Below are 24,104 nucleotides of genomic sequence, written 5' to 3'. Positions count from 1 at the left end.
GCATGCCCCCTCCCCTTCCTGAACTTTACCAGGCCACATGCCCTCAACATGGGGAGTACCTTGGCAGGGGAACCCCCTAGCAAAGCACATTGTCCACATGTTAAAGAGGACAGAGGCATCTTCCCCACAACCCTGGTCAGGTTCTAGTGGAGGTCTGTGGGCTTTTTGGAACTTGGAAAAACCCTATAACAAAAAGAGGGTCCCTAGACACCTCCCCCTGTGTGACTAGTGTGACTAAATTTGGACACATCCATATTTAGGCAATGACGTTATCCAGGATAACCTGTCCCTGTGTTTAATTTAGCGTCGGGGCCCGGGAAATGTCATTCAGTGCAAATGAAGCAATGGGATAGGATATGTTGGTGGGGTTCTTCATATTATTGACATAGATCTGCATCGCTGGACAATGTGATTGATAATGAATTTACATTGTTGGACTTTTGTTTTTTTTTTGTTTTGTTTGTTTTTTTAATAAAAGACCTGTCAAAAACTGTGTATATGTTTACTATTCACTTTTTTTGTGTGTGAATTTGTACTTTGTACCACTTACTTTTTCACACAGGGATGACTGGTATCTGGGGGCCCTCTGATTGTTAAAGGGGGCTTCCATATTCCAATAAGTCTTCTGCCTGCAAACCCCCCACAACCCTAGTCCAACATGGGGACAAGGTGCTTTGCCAGCAGGCTTCCCTTTTGCAAAGGTGTAAGGGCTGGTATGATTTAGTAGAACAGACTTCCAGATTGTATGCTCAGGTCAGGGTTGATGTTAATTTTTTAGGGGGGCCCAACTTTTAAATTTTTGCTTAGTGTCCCCCATTAAAATCCATACCTGGAGGGTCTGGTATGGAATTTGCAGGGAAACGCACACTGTGGCTTGTTTTTTTGCTGCATAGGTGAAGGGTCTAGTATGAATATGGGGGGACTCCACACCTTTTTTGTAACCTGTTGCTGACCATATAACACATATGTGTGCCATCAAAAGGGTAGGCTTTAATGTACACACAAAGCACATATGCTTCACTGTGCTCTTTGTCCCCACTGATGATCATTAGTCAGCAGGACAGCCAATCACAGCGGTCATGTGATCGCCAATTCTTTCCCCCCGGGCATACAGGCTCTATTAAAGGTATCCCAGGGCTGGGCAGGAAGAGGTTAACACTATCCACTGCTAATGTGTTACTTCCCACTGTCACTGGAGGTTTGACTCAGCCAATAACAGTTATCCAAACAAGCAAAATCTTCAGCTCACGCATAGTGCTTAGCGTAGTACAAAGGGTTAAGTGTACTTTCCATAAATATACACTTATCCACCCAAACTTGCCCTCCTTATCCAAGCTAACACCCCCCCAAACAACTTACCCAAGCAGGAGAGCAACACCTTACTCAGTTGATATCTTGATACCAGAAAACTTCCTCATTGCTTCCTGTCCCTCTGTGGTGGGCCTTCTCTCGGGACTGCAAAAGCCTACTATCTGCCCCTATTTAAGTCTGTGAGAGCTCACTTTGCAGGCATGACCAGAGATAAGTAATATCTTTGTTAGATGATTTAAAAATTTGAGTAAGCTGTTTTTGTCTTTCCCAGGTAAGTAAGCAGTGAAAGTGTTAGAATAAGTGAGGGCTATGCTCTCTACCTGTCAGGACAGCCCCTCTAACATGTTTCATCCATGTAGGTCTTAATTGTAGAGGCTAACACAGTCATACAAACATGCACACAGTTCAAGTCCCGTTATTGAATAGAAGCTGAATGAGCTACTTGGATTTATTTGGGTTGCAGGAGAAATCTGGGCCACCCATAGAAATCCAAGCAAAAGGAGACAATTTTAATTTCATAGAAAGCTGTAGTATATAGCAACCAACCAGATATTTTGACTCTTGCACACTGAAATCTGAATGCTGTGTCTTCCTGCTTCATTACGCATCATTATTGCACATTACACTGCTGCACTGAATAGCCCCTTGGATTCAAAATTTTTCAAATTCATAAGGAAAATATTGCTAATGGATACCAAACCAGGTGCACAGCTTTTGACAATCCTGCACTAAAAAAATAACTGACTTCTACCTTTCACTCTTTGTTTTTTTAAAGGAAACCTGTTCTGAGTTAAGGCAGAGGCTGCCATTGTTGTTTCCGGTTTCTGAAAATGCCAGCTGCTTGGCTACAATGCTGATTCAGTGGCTGGGGTCAGTCAGGAGGTCTAACTGTATTTTAACTGTACCTCTACTAGTTTCATACTCCTTTGTGTGCACTGACTCAGATACTGAATTCATTTGTGGCCAGGCTGCCTGCATTTTAAGATTAAATTCAACCTACATATTTCTCTCATCACGTTTGTTTTAAGACTCACTTTGGTCAAAAACTATATTTCTACCATCAACCCACCCTAGCCTACCCAATCCTTTCAAGCTTTTTGTTTCCATACCTTGTGAAGCCAGGTATACCTGCATAAGTCTATCATCCAGGTCCCTTGCTAGCTTTGTTTCTGGGTAGGGGGACTGCTAATCCAGCTCTATAATGGCCTCCTCAGACTGCTGGTCTCCTCCTTTCTCCTCCACTGATATCAGTTGTCTTCTCGATCCTGAGAGGACCCTGCCGCTGAATGTCCTATAGGAAGTCACATGGTCCGATACATGGACACCATAAAAAGGACCAGAACATCACAAAAAGAAACGGAGCAGGCTCGGGGGCCACAGTGTCTCGTGGCTTAAGGTAAGTAAAATGGAGCATTTTCATAGGGCTTTTTTTGTTACTACGGTGATCAATTAGAGGTTGGGGGGAAGGAATGAGATACCTTTATCTTGAAGTGGGAAAGAAAATACATCACAAATCCACGCAATTCAAACTAAGCTCGTCAGTCTGCAAAGCTGTAAACTTTGAAGAATGACTGGAAACTTTGAAAAACATCTTATATTGTTTACTGTCTACAGAGTTTACAGAGAAGCTAATAAATATTATTGACCACATTATCTGAAAATTAAAACACACTGTATGTGTATTCACATTTTGCATAGAGTTAGACAGGGCTGTATTTTACAAATGCTACTTACAGGCCTATTTTCAGTTAAAGTAAAACATCATGGATCATGCATTCATCACAGTGGCCAAGACGACACTGACTGTTAGAGTGAATGAGATATGTTCAGCAAATCTATTTATTTAAATGGATGGTTTCTGTACATGCAATGTATCCAGTGTATGTACTGTCAGCTGTAATCAGGGTGTGTGCCATTGTTACCTTACCACAGTGTTTCTCAACTCCAGTCCTCATGGACCCCCAACAGGTCATGTTTTCAGGATTTCCCTCAGATGAAATAGCTGTGGTAATTACTAAGGCAGTGAAACTGATCAAATCACCTGTGCAAAATAATGGAAATTCTGAAAACATGACCTGTTGGGGGTCCATGAGGACTGGAGTTGAGAAACACTGCCTTACCATGACTTGAAGTGGTCTGTGATTGTGATGCAGTAAGCTTTGACACAGGCAAAAATAAATGCTCTCAACACATCTAACGTGTACAAGTTTAAATGTGAAGATGATGCAAACAAGTTTCTGTAAGCTTAGTCTCTTAAAATGGTTCTAAAGGTGTAAGGTTTTTTTTTTTACCTTTTAGGCATGCTATGCATTTATATAAAAAACCTTCATTGTGCAGCTCTCCTGTGTCTCTCCCTCCTCTTTGGCTCAGATACAACAGCCATTGCTCTGGGGGCACTCCGTAGCGACTTGCTGTGGGGGCACTCCATAGCGGGGGTGGGGTCAGAAGCACCAGCGGGGGGCTCGAGAAGGGGAGGATCAAGGCTGCTCTGTGTAAAATCATTTCACAGAGTAGGTAAATATAACATGTTTGTTTGTTTTTTTGTTCTTTTTTTAATCTGAACCTCTAGTATCACTTTAAAGGCTGTGCAGGTGGGCGAAGCCACTGCAGTCACCAAAGGATATAAGAACCAGTAGTTTAATAAGTGTATATTTTTCTGTACCTTTACAATCACTTTAAGTCCAAACTTTAACATCCCAAAGGACCTCTGCACTAAATGTAAAAAATACAATGCAATGACACAGTTCAAATGAATGGGCTAACCTTCGCTTCAAAAACATGGCAAGGTGCCTCCTGTACCTTTTTTATGGTTTTTTCTTTGACATGTTTTTGATTTGGCATGCTTTCTTAGTGCATTTGGGGTGCCATTAAGAATGAATGGCACAGAAATACACATTGTACGTTTTGCCTTGATTTTAGCACAATTCTGATGTGCTAAGGTGTGAATAGGGCCTAAGAATCAAAATGTTTGGTATCTATTTATTTGATGCAACCCAATCTTTTATATTTTACGAAAAGATTGGATATAATATTGTGTTTGATGGCATTAAGATTCATTTTAGTTGGGTTTTTTTTCATGAAAATATGTGTTTGATAAATAACTGCGCAAATATCTTGCAACATAAAAAATTGCAACTACCACCATTATGTTCTCCAGGGTATCTGCTTTTAAAAAATTTATACATTGTGAGGGTTACAGTAATTCCTGCTGCTGTCAAAGGTTCCTGTACTACAGATTCTCTGAGCAGAGAATGAGGGGCAGGGATGAGATGCTCTTTGTGTGTCAATAGACACAAACAGCCTGGCTCAGAAGCGAGCATGCAGGTACACCTCCAAAGGAGCCCAGAGATTCGGCAGGGGACCCAAGAAGACGAGGTTTGGGGCCTCTCTGTGCAATTCCATTGCACAGAACAGGTAAGTATAGCATGTTTATTATTTTAATAAAAAAATAAACTTTACTATCACTTTAAGTCTACAGAGAGCTATGATTTGATATGCTCAAAGGAAACCTGTTCTGACATACACTATAGTGCCAAAAGTATTGGTACGCCTGTCTTTACAAGCACATGAACTTTAATGGCATCCCAGTCTTAGTCTGTAGGTTTCAATATTGAGTTGGCCCACCCTTTGCAGCTATAACAGCTTCAATTCTTCTGGGAAGGCTGGTCACAAGGTTTAGGAGTGTCATGTGTCTATGGGAATGTTTGACCATTCTTCCAGAAGCGCATTTGTGAAGTCAGGCACCGATCTCGGACGAGAAGGCCTGGCTCGCAGTCTCCACTTTAATTCATCCCAAAGGTGTTCTGTCGGGTTGAGGTCAGGACAATCAAGTTCCTCCACCTCAAACTCGCTCATCCTTATCTTTATGAACCTTGCTTTGTGCACTGATGCGCAGTCTTGTTGGAACAGGAAGGGGCCATTTCCAAACTGTTCCCACAAAGTTGGAAGCATTAAATTGTCTAAAATGTCTTGGTATGCTGGCGCCGTAAGAGTTTCCTTCACTGGAACTAAAAGGCCAAGCCCAACCCCTGAAAAACAACCCCACACCATAATCCTCCTTCCACCAAACTTTACACTTTTCACAATGCAATCAGGCAAGTACCATTCTTCTGGCAACCGCCAAACCCAGATGCACTAATCGGATTGCCAGACAGAGAAGCATGATTCATCACTCCAGAGAACACGTCTCCACTGCTCTAGAGTTCAGTAGTAGCGTGCTTTACACCACTACATCCAACTCTTTGCGATGCACTTGGTGATGTAAGGCTTTGATGCAGCTGCTCGGCCATGGAAACCCATTCAATGAAGCTCTCTACACACTGCTGAAGGCCTCAGGATGTTTGGAGGCCTTAAGCTATTGACTCCTGCAGACAGTTGGCAACTTCTGCGCACCGTGTGCTTCAGCATGCACTGACCCCACTCTGTCATTTTAGGTGGCCTACCACTTAGTGGCTGAGTTGCTGTTGTTTCCATTTGCTTCCACTTTGTTATACCACCACTAGCCGTTTACTGTGGAATATTTAGTAGCAAGGAAATTTCACTTATGGACTTATTGCACAGGTGGCAACCTATCACGGTACCATGCTTGAATGCACTGAGCTCCTGAGAGCGACCCAGTCTTTCACAAATGTTTGAATAAACAGTCTGCATGCCTAGGTACATGATTTTATACACCTGTGGCCAAGGAGGTTGTTGGAACACCTGAATCCAATGATTTAGAGGGGTGTCCCAATACTTTTGGCAATATAGTGTACATAGCTGGCATGTTCAGAAGAAAAGGTCTGAGATGTAAGGCTGTCATGCATTGACACAGAAAAGTATGCAAATAAGGATTTTTGACTTTGCTCTGGCATCACTGGCTGCATGCATGTTCCAAATAGGTGACTGTAATTGCTGGTTTACACCAATGCGATTTGACAATTCAAAATGCATGACAAGTCACACCTCATTTTCAGCAATGGAACCGTTCAAATCATTGCAACTCTAGTTGCAGCGACTTTGAAAAAGGTTCCTGCACCACTTTTCTGTGATTTCATTGTGACTTGTATTGACTTCTGTTAAATTAAGTTGCAAGCTACAACGAAATCAAACATCCAAACCACACTAATCTGCAATTTTGAAATCGTGCTTAAGTAGCGCAATTTAAAAGCTGTAGTGGTGTGAACTGAAGTACTGAAGTGAGGTCAGAAAAGTGTGTGTAAAACATCATCACCTGTATTTAAAGGTTTCTGTTCGGCTAAAGCATAATGGAAAACCAGTTGTAAGCTAAATATAGGAATTCTGATAAAAGCAACCAATCCCCCTCTTGATCATTGTTTACAATTATTAGGTTCTATACTGTAAGGGCTGTGCATGGGTTGCTTACAATTTTCGGATGAGGATCACAACTGGTCCTAACCTCCTATTGTTAGACGTATCTTTATGCTTGTCAGTCATGGGTTACTGTTGTATACACATTGCTTGTTGGCTTATTTAATGAACCTAAAGGTAAGAACAGTGCATAGTTCCTGAAAATGCGGTTACAGACTATAAGCCAAAGTCATATTGAGTGTCAGAACATGTGATATTGCTGGGCTTCTTTAAAGTTTAAGAGTAAACAAAATAATTCTCAGGTTGATTTGGTATACTAGATTTTGTAAAATGTGCAGGATTGTTGTCATAAAATAGAACCCCATTATGTAATTATCTTCAATACATTTTCTTTTCAGGACCAGTACTTTTGCAGCAGATTGATTGTTTTGGGAACTTTCCATTGGATTATGTCTATTCACCACATCTGAAAAATGAACTTTTTGAAATCGTCCAGGTGGAGGAAACGATTGAGGAGTTTCACAATAAGGCTGTTTTAAAATCTGAAGGCCATAAACTAGAGTTTGGCGCCTTTCTCCTAACAAGAATGTTATTCAATTTCATTTGTCTTTATGGCCTGCCTTCAGATCTTGGTACTGCCAAGATAATTTGCCCTAATTCTGCTTTATTGTTCAGTTATACTAAAAAAACACCTTCCTCATTCAGTAACTCTATGGTAGAGTGCTATATTGAGGCTGTAGCTACTATGCATAATTTGAGTGATTTTTTACAGTCTGTTCCAGAATCTTTGTTGCAGAACCCTGGTTTCAATGTGCAAGTGCTGTTCACTTTCCTACGCACCATGGCCTCATGTTCCTCAGTTCCTATAAAGGAATAATGTGACCAGATATTCATTGTACAAGGCTCATTGTGCATAACACACCAAGTACAAACGTACATGCCATTGCTGCCAAACTTGTGCACTACCATGCACTTTTCCAGTAGGGAGAATGTTGTTTTTTCATCAAAGTTTATTTTATTACTGTACTGTCTGCCATTCAGTAGTTGGTATATTATATTTTTATATATATATAATAAAAGGCAGTTCTCCTCTTCAAATGCCAAAGGCCAGAACTGTACTGCCGGTTTTACAGTAACACTGGCTACCCTTAAATGATCCTGTTGATGTGTTGGACTGTCTTCAAAATTTTACAAAATCAAAAGAACTAGAAATGTGTGATGAAGCTATAGATGGTACAGTATATCTTTACATGTAAGACATTTAAATATCATGGTTCACAATTAAGTATAGTTACTTGAAGATTACATACAGTCTTACAATAATAAGCATACCTAGTGACTCCAAATTTGCTTAAGGAATGTTTTCTTTATTTTATTTATTTTTTCTCAGAGCTACCCCTGTTTATAGAAGGAACAGACCTGACTCATGGTCAGTTCTGTATCACCTGTCAGGGAACAGCCCCTTGGCTGCTTTTTTGAAAGAGCTGTAACTAGCAGAATGATTTTCCTGACTACCAGAGGCATGTGTATGACTAGAATGCCAAAATTACAAATCGTTTAGGTAAAACAACATATGAATATAGCTGTTTGATGTTCCACTTAAATTGGTGTCAGGCAAGAGAGTAGATAGGCCAGCTCTTTTCATGAAAATAGGCTCTCAAGATCTCATAACCTTTTTGGCAAATAGAGTAACTTACTTTAAAAAGGACTGGTCCAAAAAAAGGCCCTGCACCAAGTCTTTATTTCTTTTAAAAGTATGTACATATTACAGTAATTTACTGCTTCCTTAATGTGATGCAGATCACAGTTTATAAATTGTATGTTTAAAATAGTGTTTACAAAGCTTTTGATAACGTTAGTTACAGAGTCCTGTAAGCGTTGTCAAATTCTGTATTATTTAATGGGACTTCTTCCTGTGTCTTTGTTGTTTCATGTTGTTATGGATTTTTACCTGAATTTATTTTTCTGTAACTTAAGACTGTATTTTCCCAGTTATTTGAATGTTATGCCATGTCCTTGCAATGTTTATAAAGATAAACTATTAAATATTTGTATGTTAAATGTTTATTGGGCATACTAGAACAGATATAAGTATACATGAGATGACCTACCTGCACTCAGTGTTACAGTGACATAGAAGTTTAAGTGGTCGGATCACACATTGTCCACCTAAAGCTTTAGCTTTTGTATGACACCATTGGTTGGAATCACCCAGCTGCTTCTTACAATTCCATACCATACCAATAATTTTAATTTTTTTGGTTCTGCTCTTTCCATAGACATTTAAATGTATCTGATTTTTTTCCATGCAGCATACAGGTCAGTATGAGATTAGTAAGAAATAAATGTCAATAATCTAGCCACATGTTCACTTTAAAGTGTATTTCACTTTTACACTTAAATTTGAGGAATCTCAATTGAATGATTATTTGTTCCTATACACACAGCAAACCTAAAAAAATAATAAAAAAAAAAAATCTTGCCTTTTCTTTGGATCAGGTTTGTGTATACAACTGTATTGGTAGCTGATATTGTTCAGAATTGCTCGTAGTGTGCAATTAGGGGGCAGATGTTGGAACAATTTTTTTGTTTTGTTTTTTTAAGTGCATTAACATATAATGCATACCCAAGCCTTAACTTCTCCAACCCTTTGTTAGGCCAATGTGCAAATCTATTATTGAAAATCTGCCAGCACAATACAGACAGGGTTAATTATGGTAAGCATAATTCCCTAGCCTCCTCCTTAACTGTATATAGAAGGCTAAGGCCAGGTAGGATTTTTGTATTTCAATGGTTTTTATTAATTTTAAACAGTATAAAACAGAGGCAACAAAACACGCCCACGCAGGGGCTATCAATTGCACCGATAGAAAATGCATAATAGAGCAGACAACGCTCTAATTCCAATAAGGCAAAACGTATGCCCACGTAGGGGCTATCAATGGCACATAGGTTACAATAACATCAGTGAAACCCAGATTATCGCACCTAAAGACAGCTGTCCACTGTCACATCAAAACAAACAGAAAAGGAAAGAAGAAAAGCAGAGAAGAAAGAAAGAGAGAAAAAAAAAAAACACACACCAAAGAGCAAGGGTCCATGAGCGCCAATACAAAACTCCTTCACCTCCCTATACTGGCAGGGGGGAGCGTGGGAAAGGCATATTGCAACCACGGCTCCCATATTGTCAAAAATTTATGTTGAGAGTCGTTACATATACTCGACATCTGTTCATTGAGCATCATAGTAGTCATACGATCCCGCACCCCCTGAAAAAGTACAAACGGACTCTTCCAGGCCTGGGCAATTGTCCTAGTGGCCGATAAAAACAAATAGGAAGCCAACCGCTGCTGACGAGCCAAGAGGCCCGGTATGGGGCAATGAAGCAAAGCATACCGAGCATCCCGGCGTATGGAGAGATGAAACAAAGTGAAAAGGAGGCCAAACACACGAGACCAAAAACGAACCAACCTCGGGCATGACCACCAGATATGCAGTACATCGCCACGATGGCCACAACCCCGAAAACATCGATCACTACAGGCAGGGTTAGCCTGGGCCAAACGAGCCGGCACCCAATACCAACGAAACAATACCTTATAGGCTGCTTCCAGCGTGGTCGTATTAAACGAACATTTAGCTATGAGTGACCAGGCTTTATTCCAGTCCTCCGGATCCACAGCCACTCCCAGGTCGCGTTCCCACTGAACTACATATGAAAGAGAAGTGTGCGACGAGCATCTGTTCAAAGCTGCGTAAAGAAGGGAGATAAGGCCCGGGGCGCCCGGACGCTGCTGGCAAAGCCGTTCAAAGGCAGATTTCTGATATGGGAAAGCAGAAGTGGCCCTCAGTGAGAGTAGCCAGTGCCGCAACTGAAGGTACCGAAAAAATTCCGCTGGGGGAACATCCCGAGACTCCCGGAGGACATTCCAGGTGGGAAAGGACCGAAAAATCAAAAAGTGTTGCACCTGTGAGAAACCATGAGCCACCCACCAAGAAAATGCCCTCGGGTGATCTAGACCCGGCGGGAAAAGAGGGTTATTAACGATTGGAAGCAAGGGCAAGAAAGGCGACATCAGACCACTGGAGTAACGTACTGAGTCCCAGACTCGTAGGCCATGGAGCAACATCGGACTCAGCGCCGTAGGACGCAGGGCAGGGGGAAGCCATAGAAGTGTCGATAGTGCGATAGGGGCACAATTAGGTAGTTCCAGCAGGACCCAGAGAGGAACGTCGGAGGAAGCGTGCAACATAGACAGCGGGGCAATTTGGCTCGCCTGATAATACTTAGTTACATTGGGTACCCCAAGACCACCTTGGAGTCTATGAGCAAAGAGCGTATTTCTAGAAACTCTGGGATGCTTATTGGCCCAGATAAAACGCATAAACTTCGCCTGAAGCAACCGAAGAAAATGAGGGGGAACCCGCACTGGGAGGGTGCGAAAATAATATAACAATTTCGGCAAGATAGTCATTTTCACTGAGTGAACCCGTCCTATCCAAGACAGGTGCGGAAATTGCCAGGAATGCATAAGAGAAGATAAGGAGCTAAGCAGAGGATAATAATTTGCAGCAAAAAGGGAGTCATAGGTGGGGGTCAAGCGAATGCCCAAGTATTCAAGAGAAGAGGAAGCCCACCGGTAAGGGAAATGGGATTGTAGGCGTGAAACCAAATCTGAAGCCAAAGTAATATTGAGAGCAACGGTTTTATCCAAATTAATACGTAGACCCGAGATCAAGGAAAAGCGTTCAAGAATTGCCTGCAAATTAGGAAGCGTCGTCAGAGGATTAGTAAGGGTCAAGAGGGCATCGTCCGCAAAGAGGCTCAGCTTAAACTCCTGTCCCGCGTATGGAACCCCCGATACATTGCAGTCGGTCCGGAGCGCTAAAGCCAGTGGCTCAAGCGCCAGGACAAAGAGTGCCGGGGACAGTGGGCAGCCCTGCCTTGTCCCTCGCCCAACAGGAAAGGGATCCGAGAAATATCCAGCGTATTTAACGGAAGCCGAAGGAAAGGAATACAAGGCTTGAATCCATGAGAGAATAGAATCCCCGAAACCCCAGCGAGACAGGACAAACCGCAGATATTCCCAGGATAGAGAATCAAAAGCTTTATATATGTCCAAGGACAGTAAGAATCCTGGGATTTTCCGTTGTTGCAGAAAATGTATAAGATGGACCACCTTACGGACGTTATCACCCGCCTGCCTCCCGGGGACGAACCCTACTTGGTCCCTGTGGACCAGGCTACACAAATATTTATTGATGCGAAAACTAAGGATCTTGCCCAATATTTTCAAGTCCTCATTAAGAAGAGAGATGGGCCGGAAGGCTTGCGGTTCCTGGACATCATCGGTTGTCTTAGGAATCATAGAGATATGTGCCCTAAGTGCGTCCGGAGAGGGCAAGGAGCCCTGTCGTAACTCATTAAAGTAGGCAGCTAAAAAGGGTGCCAAAAGGGCTGAGAATTTTTTATAATAGAGACCGGAGAAGCCGTCTGGACCTGGGGCCGCAGTGGACCGTAAAGATTTGATTGCTTGTAGTACTTCCGGTACGGTGACACCTGCGTTGAGGGCCGCCTGTGCTGCCTCGGTTAATCCAGGAAGATGGAGGTCCTGAAAGAATGCCTCTGCCTGGGCCACAGGGAAGGGATCTGGGGCAGCATAAAGGCGCGAAAGGAAGTCCGAGAATCGGGAAACAATCTGCTTGGGATTAGAAGTACAGCCACCCGTGGAAAGTCGAAGCCGAATCGGTTTATGGGGTTTCCCCACAGAATTTAGTTTCCTGGCTAGCATGGGACCGGGCTTATTAGCACACGAATAGAATTTATGTTTGGTCCAACGCAAGGCCCGTTCCGCCTCCGAAGAGGCAAGGAGGTCCAATTCTGTCGCCAGAGCGTCCCGAGCGCGTTTATGGGCCACGGATGGAGATGACCTCCAACGCGCATCCGCAGAGGCCAGGAGAGAATGAAGCTCCGAGAGTCGACGTTCCCGCTCCCGCTTCCGGACCGCAGCCAGCTGTATAACATGACCCCGCACCGTGGCCTTATGCGCTTCCCATAGGGGCACTGCTGAAGAGACCGATCCCGAGTTTTCCGTAAAATATGTCCGTAAGAAGAATTCTATTTCTTGGCAGGTAGCCTGAGTGGTCAGTAAAGAGTCATTGAAGCGCCAATGAAAAGGGCGTCGTTCTGACCCAGAAAGGGCAAGGAGGAGTACCAAAGGATCATGGTCCGACCAGGGTGAGGAGGGAATAGTTATCCGCCGGACCGAGGGGAGTTGCTGGACCTGCATGAATATATGATCAATTCTACAAAAACTGTCATGAGGGTTAGAATAGAACGTAAAGTCGCGTTCAGTTGGATGAAGTTCCCTCCAGACGTCCGCTAACCCCGCTGTCCGCAAAAGAGAGCGCATACGTGCCTCCAGCACCAAGTCATGAGAGGGGGTCGCTCATTGTGCGTAGCGCCTATCCAGTGTGGAATCCAAGGTAACATTCGAATCCCCCATAACAAGAAGAAGACCCTTAGAGTGTCGAGAAATAATGGTGCAAAGATGCGAAAAGAATTTATGCTGGAAACGGTTAGGCGCGTAGTAAGAGACAAAGGTAACCTCCTGGTCCCAGAGGGTGCCTTGCAGAAGCAAATACCTGCCCGTGGGGTCCGCTATATTCCGAGCACAGACAAAGGGGAGATTGCGTTTAAAAGCTATCAGAACACCCCGACGCTTCTCAGGAGCCGAGGCCGTGTAAAAGATGGGATAGTGAGGTGAAAGATAACGCGGAGCGGAGGACTGAGAAAACCTGGTCTCCTGTAGACATACCACATCAATTTGTTGCGACTTGAGATGATGAAAAACTTTAGCCCGCTTCTGAGGCGAATTGAAGCCTTGAACATTATGTGAATATATTTTCAAAAGGGGTGAGGCCATGGCGGTATCAACGCAACACGCTCAGCAGAAAAAAGCCCAAAGCAGCCAGCAATTTCCACTCCCAATGGCGATCGGACCATGGCGTCCCGGAACCCTGCAGAAAACAAAAACAAAAAAAAACAGAGAAAAAGAGAAGAACAAAGAAAGAAAAAAGGAAAAAGACACAAAAAGTATACACAACAGTGCAATCGTGTCACACCAATGGTGACGTGCATCCTACACATGAAGGATACAGTTAGGGGTAACTCTACCACCGGACAAATGGCTGCAAATGGAAACATCAAAACAGAAGCCCTCAGGGGGCAAAAAGGCAATGTACATAATAGAATATAGTAAATCTTAATAAACTAAAAGTCCCAGGAACAGGAACCTCCGCAACAACCTCCCCAGAGAAACCCGGAGAACCACAGGGGCCAACCCCCCTCCACCCAACCAGGCCCACCGGGTCAACCTCCCACCCCGGAGCCCAAGGGAACCATCACCCAAGGCCACAAACGTAGACCCAAGCACCATCACATGGACCCAAAACAGGCTGCGGCAGCAAAAAGTCCCGATTCCTAAGTCCAGGAAGAGACCCCCCCCAACCCGGGATGAAACCCAAAGGGGCAAGCCGGAGCAGTCTCAACCTAGAATGTTGACAAACCGGGGAGGCCCTAAGGGCCAAACTCACGATCTCGTCAGGGTAGTCCCTCGGTGAGACAATATGTGGGAGTTCCAAGGCGCATCTTCAGCCTGGAGAAGAACAGGAAGGACTTGATCGCGAAGGGGTCTGAGGGAGAGCCCCCCTCCTGGTGGACGACCGCTCCCAGATGCGGCCCAGAGCGGGCGGCCTTGCCGAGGATCCAGATGAATGAGCCGGGCTCCGATCAGCAGCTTCCGGCGAGAGAAGATGTAGAGATTCCAAGAGAGAATGGGCCTCCTCCGGCGTAGCCACAGAATGACTGCGGCCCTGGTAGGTGAAGGTGAGGCGGAACGGAAAGCCCCAGGCATATTTAATTCTGTGTTTCACCAGGACCGAAGTGAAGGGCTTCAACTGGCGTCGCTTCTGGAGAGTGGTCTGAGAGAGGTCTGCGAAAAGCTGGTAGCGGTGCCCCTGGAAGCTAAGATCAGGGTTATTTCTGGCCGCCAAGAGGATAGTTTCCTTAGTGCGGTAATAAGTAAACTTGATGATAATGTCCCTCGGGGGCCCATCCGGTCGTCTGGGGCCCAAAGAACGATGTATGCGGTCAAATTCGAGCCGGTCAATGGGAATAGCGGGTGTCAGCTCCTGAAACAGAGCAGTAGCAGTGGAGGTAAGATCCGTGACCGTTTCCGGAATACCCCTTAACCGCAAATTGCCACGGCGGGAACGGTTTTCGAAATCCTCAAGCCGCAGTAGTGCGTCCGCCAATTCCTTCTTAAGGTCGCACAGGTCCTGTTCGTGATTTTCAATGACTGTGGTCGCAGCGTCCATTTTATCTTCGAGATCATTCGTCCGATTGCCCAAATCCCGAATTTCCCGCGAAAGACGGTCGGCCAGCTTGGAGGTAGCGGAGGACAATTCTGATTGCAACATACTTTTAAAGCGGCGCAGGAGCTTGGCATCCCGCAGGGATGGAATGTGCGACTGCCGGGATGGCTCGGGATCCAGGTCCTCCCCACTGCCAGGATCCATCTCACCTGCAGGTAGTGATGGCAGGGGACCCAAACTTGCAGCCAGGGCTTCAGCTGTTGTCCCGGGCGAAAACCGCGAATCCGCGGCCGGGGTCCTGGAAGCCTCCGGCGGCTGGCCCAAAATCGAGGCCGCGGCTTCACCCGCGATCTCCGGCGGGTAGGCCGCAACCTCCCGAACGGTCCGTCGGACGCTGGAGGTGCGGGCAGCCGGGGTTTTTTTCCCCATCAGGGTGCTAGAAGGACAGGGGGACAGGGAGGAAGCGGAGGGACCCCCCCTGAGGGTCAGAAATCGGCCGATTTGTCCGGTGGCCGAGACAGTAAGTTAATAGGCAGCCATCCTGGCTGCTGCTCACGAGCGCCGTTCGCCAGGTAGGATTTTTAAGCAAGAAGAAAGGAGTAAGCAGCAATTTTATATTTTTGGTAAGCGATGTTATGTTATAGGGAACAAGAGACATTGTTGCCAATGTTGGATGGATATTAGGGAAGTGCCAATAATACCAAAAGACTGCATACTTTTGCTTCATTGACTACAGCAAAGTGTTTGCGTGGATCATGATAAATTGTGGAAGACTCTGTTGCAAATGGGAATACCTAAACACATAACTCATTTGATCAAGAGTCTCTACAAAAATCAAGAAGCTGCAGTGAGAACTGAATATGGCAACACTGACTGGTTTCCAATAACACAAGATGTCAGTCAGGGATGCATCTGTTCAACCTATATGGTAAGGCCATCTTCAGAAATGCAAATTTGGAAGAAGAGTCTGTCAGTATCAAAGTTGATGACCAAAATATAAACAACCTGCATTGTGCAGATGACACAATGCTCATCAACAGCAGCAAAGAAGATATACTGTATTTACTGAAAAAAATCAAAGCTGAAAGTCAAAACGTGGGATTAGAATTGAATATTACCAAGACGAAAATCACGAACACAGAAAATTAAGAAGATTTTGAGCTTGATGGCGGTAGAATAGAAGTTGTAAAGCATTTTAATCTCCTGGGCTCTTTCAAAAACAAGGAAGCAACTAGTAGTGACAAACTACTTTGCAGAATAGCATTGGTAGCCACGCAATGAAGACTATTGAAAAAGGATTCAAAGGTAAACAAATTACACTCAAAATGAAGATCAGATTCGTCCATGCACTCATCCTCTCAGTTTTAAATTACGGCCGTCAAAGTTGAACACAACAAAATCCGGACAGAAAGAAGATCGACTCATTTGAGCTTTGATGCTGGAGAAGGGTTTTATGCGTGTCATGGACAGACAGATAACCTATATTTAAATTTTGAAAGAGATCAAACTGACTATTTCACTAGAAGCCCAAATGATGAAGTTACAACTATCCTTTTTTGGTCACCCTGTTAGAAGGGATCACTGGAGACGGAAATAATGTTTGGGAAGATCAAAGGCACCAGGTGAAGAGTGAGACCAGCTTCTAGATGGTTGGGCACATTGACTACAGTTTTGGGGCTGACACTGGAAGATCTCACAAGACTAGCACAAACTGACTTCTTTTTAGAACTCTCATTTATCAGGTCCCTAGGACTCGGACCCGGGTTGGCAGCACTTACAAAAACAAATATTATGTTATGCTATGTGAACAGGAACAAATATAAATAAGTCCCAATGTCCCAATTTGTCTGTAAAAGAGGAAATACACTTTAAAGCTGAACTTTGGCCAGATTAAAAATAATACAATACTGCACCCCATAACTCCATTCATAAGCCGTAGCTTGCTTAATAAAAAAAATATGTTTCTAAAACAGACTGTGGGCCTGCAATAGCCAGCATCCCATTCCTCCAATCTTCAAAGCTAAAATGTGGGATGTTGCCTCTAGCAGCTTCCATGTCCCATGCTGCTGGTCCTGTACTGGTTACATGATTACTTTGACAGGGGCAGCAACAAGACCAGAACCTGTTGGGGTGAGGGTGGGGGGTTTATATAGTACCAACAGTTTTTGCATACAATATTTAGGAGCTAGCGTAGCTACAATACCAGTTCAAAAAATAAGGCTTTAGAGGGCTCAGCTTTCAAGAGTCTTCAAATAAAAGATGGGGGGGTTCATATAGTACCAACAGTTTTTGCATACAATATTTAAGAGATAGTGTGGTTACAATACCAGTTCAAAAAAGGAGGCTTTAGAGGGCTCAGCTTTCAAGAGCCTTCAAATAAAAGGAGAGGTACGTGATACAAAACTTTTGCACTGTGGGGGGGACGAGTTGTTGCACAAGGAAAATTACAGTTGTTAAGAAGAGGTGATATAGGCTCTTTCAACAATGGCTTTCTTCTTGCCACTCTTCCATAAAGGCCAGATTTGTGGAGTGCACAACTAATAGTTGTCCTGTGGACAGATTCTCCCAGATTTTAGTTAGGGGTATCAGAGTAAAGGGGGCTGAATACAAATGCATACCACACTTTTCGGATATTTATTTGTAAAACATTTTGAAAACCATTGATCATTTTCCTTCCACTTCACAATTATGTGCCATTTTGTGTTGGTTTATCACATAAAATACATTTACGTTTTTGGTTGTCACATGACAAAATATGGAAAATTTCAAGAGGTATGAATACTTTTTCAAGGCACTGTACATACTGTACATCCATACCTTCCCCTCCTATGTGATGAATGAAACTGGAAGGAATGAGGATTTCATCACTTCAAGGTTTAGTTTGTTGTTTTTGAGCCATCTGTGCAAACCAATCTTGGTTTGATCAGATACTTATGAGGGCAGTAGTACCTGTCACTGCCCAGCTATCACAAAGGATGTTTTTCATCCTTTGTGATAGCAATCAAGTTGTTTTAACTCTAAACTGGTAACCTGTAAAGGCTTTTAAAGCATCACCTATAGATAATGTAATGTACCACAGATGTATGCATTTTTATAGCATGGCATGTTAGGTATCTTATTGACTCTGCATAACATAATCTTTAATATTTTACAAAAAAGTAGGTATTTTCTGTTTATGTGCACTAAAATGCATTAAAGTGTATTTTTTCCTGAAGTTTTGCATTTGATAAACTGCTGTGCAAATAGTGCATGACATTAAAAAATTGCAACAACCACCATTTTATCTTCTAGGGCTTTCAGAAAATATATAATGTTTTGAGGCTGTAATTTTCTAGCAAAACAAATTCTAATTTTTATGTTTGTGTGAAATGTCAAAATTGGCAAAGTAGGCAACTGGCTAAAGGGTAAGTTCACCTTTTCATGAAGTCATCCTTCTAGACACGGGTGCATACAGCAGCGGTGATGCCCCATGCTGCTGGTGTAGTGGTCCAGACACAATACAAAGCCAGGAGAACCAGGAAAGCACAGAGTCTTTCGATGAAGAGCAGGTGCTCATCCTTATCAAAGGTAAGGTAAGGCCAGATGGCTTTTGGGGCTATCAAAGGTAATCAAAAGGCCAGATGGAAAGGGGTTGAGAAGGTTGTTAACACTGAGCTGGTTCTTCAAACAGTTGTAGAAGTTTGGAAGTAAATAGGAGCAAATGAAAGGAGTCTTAATTTGTATGGACAGGAAGGGTTAGGTGATGTGTTTTTTGTTTTGTTTTCTTTGGTATGGGGTGCTTTAAAGTGGTGGGGAACATGCCAGTAGAGTAAGCGATTGAAGTTGTGAGTTAGAGAGCTACTGTAGAGTAAAGATGGTGAACAAAGTAGTTGTGAGAGATTGGGGTCCAGGTGGTAAGGTGGGCTTCAGACAGACTTACTGGTTAGTACTTATGCCTTCCTGCACTGGGCTGCTTGGTTCAATTTTCAGCCAGGATGCTGTCTTCATGGAGTTTGCATGTTCTCCCTATGCTTTTGTGGATTTACTCCAAGTACTCTGGTTTCCTTCCATACTCCAGTAACATGTTGGTAAGTTAATTGGCTCAGGTCTAAATTGGTCCAAATATATGTGCACAAATTGTACATTCTGCTTGACAGTCCCTAACCTGAGCATTGAGGAGGGTTTAGGAAAGACCTAGCTACCTAATTTGTAAAAAGATTGCCCAAAAATTTTATGGAAAAGGCTTTCAAGCATATCAGAAATGGTTTTTAGAAAGGTAGTCAATGGGATCGCTAAGAGCTGGATCTGACTGAACAGATATATATTTTACATACATACATACATACATGCATACATAGGTATTTGGAAAGTAAAACATATTATAGGTTTTTGGGATGATGGTGCATGCAAACTTCTTTGTACTGTTAGTGGTGTTGTTGGCTAAAAACATGCATGCCAATAAAATGTAAACACCTCTGTGTGACAGTTCTAAAGAGGTCCTTAATTCAGTTAATGTAATGTGAAAGCTTCGTAAATGAGTGAGATAAATATTCTTTCATTTTCTTCCTCACACAGTTCTCCTCCCAGACAATGCAGCTCAATGTGAAAGTGTCAGCATCTGAAGCAATGCTGCCAATGCTGTAAGGTGTTATAGTAGGTGTGGCCAGCTGCTGATTGATAAGCTACAAATACTGTATGCATATCACAATGGCAGTGCTGATAGTCATGCAGTCCTTCCACATCTTCTCATTCCACTAAAGTGCAAGTAGACGTGGCCTAGATCTGGGTGGCTATGCTGCTCTGAATTCAGGAACTATGCAACAGGGTTGACATTGCATTACAGGAAACTAAATGAGGTGTACCTCACTGATGGGATCAACAGGTATTTGTGAAATGTTGCAGGAGAACTGAGGGAAAATTGTAAATGGAAAGTCACATTCTCGCTTAACGGGACAAACCCTTACATAAGCCCATGTAATTAGCTAGCCGCAGTTATGAATTAAATCCTCCTACATAAGATTCACTCCTCCACAGCTTCCTGCGGTACATAGTTTAGATGGTATTTCTCAGCATCTGAGATCAGGGATAATCTGAGACCTGAGCGTGAGGGAAAACACATACACAGCCTTGCTGGGAAACATGCACATCTGAGGCTGTCAATCACCTGCTGTGTGGTGGGGGTGTGTGTGTGTGTGATGAGGTGGGCATCTCCAAGGATTTCCTGGTGTCTGGGAATACTGTCAGAAGTGATTCATGCAGAGGAGAGCACACAGATCCACACTAAGTGCTATGGATTGAGGCAAGTGCACACAATATGAGTATATGCTTTGTTCCTTTTTCTGTTTCAGAGGTACACACGTACTGTACATATAAATACAAGTGATTGAAACACACACATAAGACTGCTTACATGTACATTAAAGCTGTAATGGAGCCAGACTCTGCTTTCCTGACTAATCTTTGCAGCGGGTAAAAAATAAATAATCTGAATACCTCTTGTATTTACCTTATCTCTGATCATATGATGTGTTGGGTCCTGAGTCTTTACTCTTCTGGTCTGCAGGGTGGGAGGGTCCTTTGGTTGCCCACTTTGCTGCAGAGTGACACAGACACTTCCCAATTGCTGTCCAGTGGTGGGATACTCCCAGGCTCCAAAAGACCAAAATGATGTGATGACATCACAACATGGGACAGCAACAAAACTGAGCAGCGGTGGGCCCAAACTGCAGCAAGTTTAAGTAGCTGCTTCCAGATTGTAAGGTAACTTGGTATACAGTATTATTGTAATGTCTTGCTTGTCAGTTTGACCTGAACCTAAAAATGTGGAATATCCTTTGATTTAAGGTTCATTGATAGTGTAAGAATAAATACAGTGAAGGAAATAAGTATTTGATCCCCTGCTGATTTTGAATGTTTGCCCACTCACAAAGAAATGATCAGTCTAAAAATCAAAATGGTAGGTGTATTGTAACACTGAGAGACAGAATAGCAACAAAAAATTCAAAAGAAATGCATGTCTAAGAAATTATGCACTGATTTTCATGTTCATGAGGGAAATAAGTATTTGATCCTCTTCACAAAACATGACTTAGTACTTGGTGGCAAATCCCTTGTTGGCAATCACAGAGGTCAGACGTTTCCTGTAGTTGGCCACCAGGTTTTAACACCTCTCAGGAGGGATTTTGGCCCACTCCTCTTGGCAAATCCTCTCCAAGTCATTAAGGTTTGGTGGCTGACTTTTGGCAACTCAAACTTTCAGCTTCCTCCACAGATTTTCAATCGGATTAAGGTCTGGAGACTGGCTAGGCCACTCCAGGACCTTAATGTGCTTCTTCTAGAGCCACTCCTTTGTTGCCTTGGCCGTGTGTTTTGGGTCATTGTCATGCTGGAACACCCATCCATGACCCATTTTTAATGCCCTGGCTGAGGGAAGAAGGTTCTCACCCAAGATTTGTCAGTACATTGCTCCGTCCATCGTCCCTTTGATTCGGTGCAGTTGTCCTGTCCTCTTAGCAGAAAAACACCCCCAAAGCAGAATGTTTTCACCACCATGTTTGACAGTTGGGATGGTGTTCTTGGGGTCATAGGTAGCATTCCTCCTCCTCCAAACACGGCGAGTTGAGTTGATGCCAAAGAGCTTGATTTTGCTCTCATCTGACCACACTTTCAACCAGTCCTCCTCTGCATCATTCAGATGTTCAGTGGCAAACTTCAGACGGGCCTGGACATGTGCTTTCTTCTGCAGAGGGACCTTACGGGCACTGCAGGATTTCAATCCTTCTCGGCGTAGTGTGTTACCAATTGTTTTGTTGGTGACTGTGGTACCAGCTGCCTGGAGATCATGGACAAGATCCTCACGTGTAGTTCTGGGATGATTCCTCACTGTTCTCATGATCATTTGCACTCCATGAGGTGAGATCTTGCATGGTGCACCAGACCTAGGGAGACTGATAGTTGTTTTGTGTTTCTTCCATTTGTGAATGATTGCATTCACAAATCATTCGCACCTTCTCACCAAGCTGCTTGGTGATAGTTTGGTAGCCCAGTCCAGCCTTGTGTATTCTACAATCGTGTCCCTGACATCCTTGGACAGCTCTTTGGTCTTTGCCATGGTGGAGAGTTTGGAATCCAATTGTTTGATTGCTCCTGTGGACAGGTGTCTTTTATACAGGTAACAAAATGAAATTGGCAGCACTCCCTTTAAGAGACTGCTTCTAATCTCAGCTTGTTACCTGTATGAAAGACACCTGGTAGGCAGAAATCCTGCTGAATGATAGGAGATCAAATACTTTTCCCTCATGAACATGCAAATCAGTACATCATTTGTTAGACATAAATTTCTTTAGACTTTTTTGTTGCTATTCTGTCTCTCAGTGTTACAATACACCTACCATTCGAATTTTAGACTGATCATTTCTTTGTGAGTGGGCAAACATTCAAAATCAGCAGGGGATCAAGTACTTATTTCCTTCACTATAGCATGCAAATATGCATACAGTTCATAAACTTCAGAGAACTAAAAAGTGTTTACACTGAACTCTCCTGTACCATTCATAAATGTTCTAGCCTTAAAATGTGTCACTTTACATCATGATGATTGGACTGCTTTTCATTTTCCCAGATTGCTATGATTCATGAAAAGCTGTTGATCTTGCCTTGTGACAGCACCCAATTAATGCTAGTAAAACACATTTGCGTTTCATATCCTGAAAGTCTTAGTATGTTCTGTAATACTGCACCAAATATTCTTTCACAACAGAAGCCCACTCGAGCATCTGTGCACCAGAATGTCTACAAGTACGGCTGGATTGTTCTGCATGAGCAGAATGTCTGACACAGATTCTTCTGAGTAAAGGGTTTTCAGTGAAAGACTGACTGTGGTGTCATCCAAATGTTGTAATGCTTAGGAACAGCTTACATGTGCAATCTCCACTAGGATTTCCTTGAAATCTTGGGCCAGCAGAACATGCAAGTGTGTATTGCCTCATTGCAATTACTTACAGACTGTAGCAGGACATATTTTATATGCATCTTCTTCGTGAATGTAGATAATAAATATGGCTTGCCTTACTAGTGGTGCACACTGCAGTAGTTATAATAGCCACTGCTTACCCTTATATCATAATTGTGTACAGTACACGACTAGATATTCATAAACTTTGAGTCATAGGTTGCTACTTTCCAGTGATTTGGAACACAATTCCCTTGGGCATACCCTTATAACCCTAGCCCACTCCGTGAGACCCATGAGTGGCGTTAGAGGAGAGCACTGAAGATTTCTCACCCCCAGCCTCTCATTCAACTGATGCTATGGCTTCATGCAATATGTAATCACTTCTGTGTGCAAAGGCCTTGTTACAGTTGCATTTGAATCTCCCCAGTCTCTTCAGGCACTTATGGGTACTAAAAGTCTTGAGAAAATCTAAAAAAAAGACATCAGGTTTCTCCTGAAAACATTTTCACCCCTCTGAGAACCATTACTAAGCTATATGCAGTGGAAAACTAATTCACTAAAAAGTGGACCGTTCCAGTAATGGATCCCACGGTCTCAGTCTTAAATATCTTACTTTGCCTATAGAAGATATTCCTCCATTCTGGGATTCTACAGACAGAAAATTTGAGATGCTTTGAAAAGCTTTCTTTACTATCACATACCCAATTCTGCAACCAGCTATTGTTGCAATCTGTCAAATTGCAGCTAATTGGACTAGGGCAATAAGCGCTCAGCAAGATTCTATCTTTAAGGACCAAACTCTGGCAGAACACTTACAAACACTGCCTTCCACCATACTTTTTGTGTGGATGCCCTAGAACATGTCATGACACAAATTCCAGAATGGCTCTAATTTCTGTCCACATATGCAGACTCTTATAGGTGAAAACCTGGTCATCAAAAGCTGCCTGTAGAAGACACCTCACTCATAAGTGTCACAGGAGGGAAGGTCCTTCTCTCACAGTTAAATGCTTCAACTCCAACCCCCCCCCCCCCCCATGGACTTCTACTACATCAAAATAGTGCCATCCCGTTCTCCCCAGGCATCTTCCAAGCCAAATTTTGCCCTCCCTTTTGGCATAAGACATGAAACACAAAGCCCAGCAAGTCTGCCACAAAGCCCTCTCCAGAATGA

General features: G+C 43.2%; 1 protein-coding gene across 2 annotated transcripts in view; it reads left to right on the top strand.

The window, feature by feature from the left end:
- The window catches only part of SLF1 (SMC5/6 complex localization factor 1), a 180,847-nt gene extending 162,636 nt beyond the window's left edge, over positions 1–18,211 (top strand). For both annotated transcript variants that reach the window (XM_089679164.1, XM_089679163.1), the window contains 2 exons: positions 7,020–9,392; positions 15,570–18,211. In XM_089679164.1, coding sequence (XP_089535290.1) covers positions 7,020–7,498 — 479 coding nt within the window. In that variant the 3' untranslated portion in view covers positions 7,499–9,392; positions 15,570–18,211. The remainder of the gene's footprint in view (positions 1–7,019; positions 9,393–15,569) is intronic.
- Positions 18,212–24,104: the final 5,893 nt, after the last annotated feature.

The sequence above is a fragment of the Staurois parvus genome, unplaced genomic scaffold, assembly GCF_062004578.1.
Source record: "Staurois parvus isolate SC_StPar_1 unplaced genomic scaffold, SC_StPar_1.0 ptg000218l, whole genome shotgun sequence".
NCBI lineage: Eukaryota > Metazoa > Chordata > Amphibia > Anura > Ranidae > Staurois > Staurois parvus.
The sequence above is the reverse complement of the archived record's forward strand: the minus strand, read 5'-3'. Positions and strand labels throughout refer to the sequence as shown.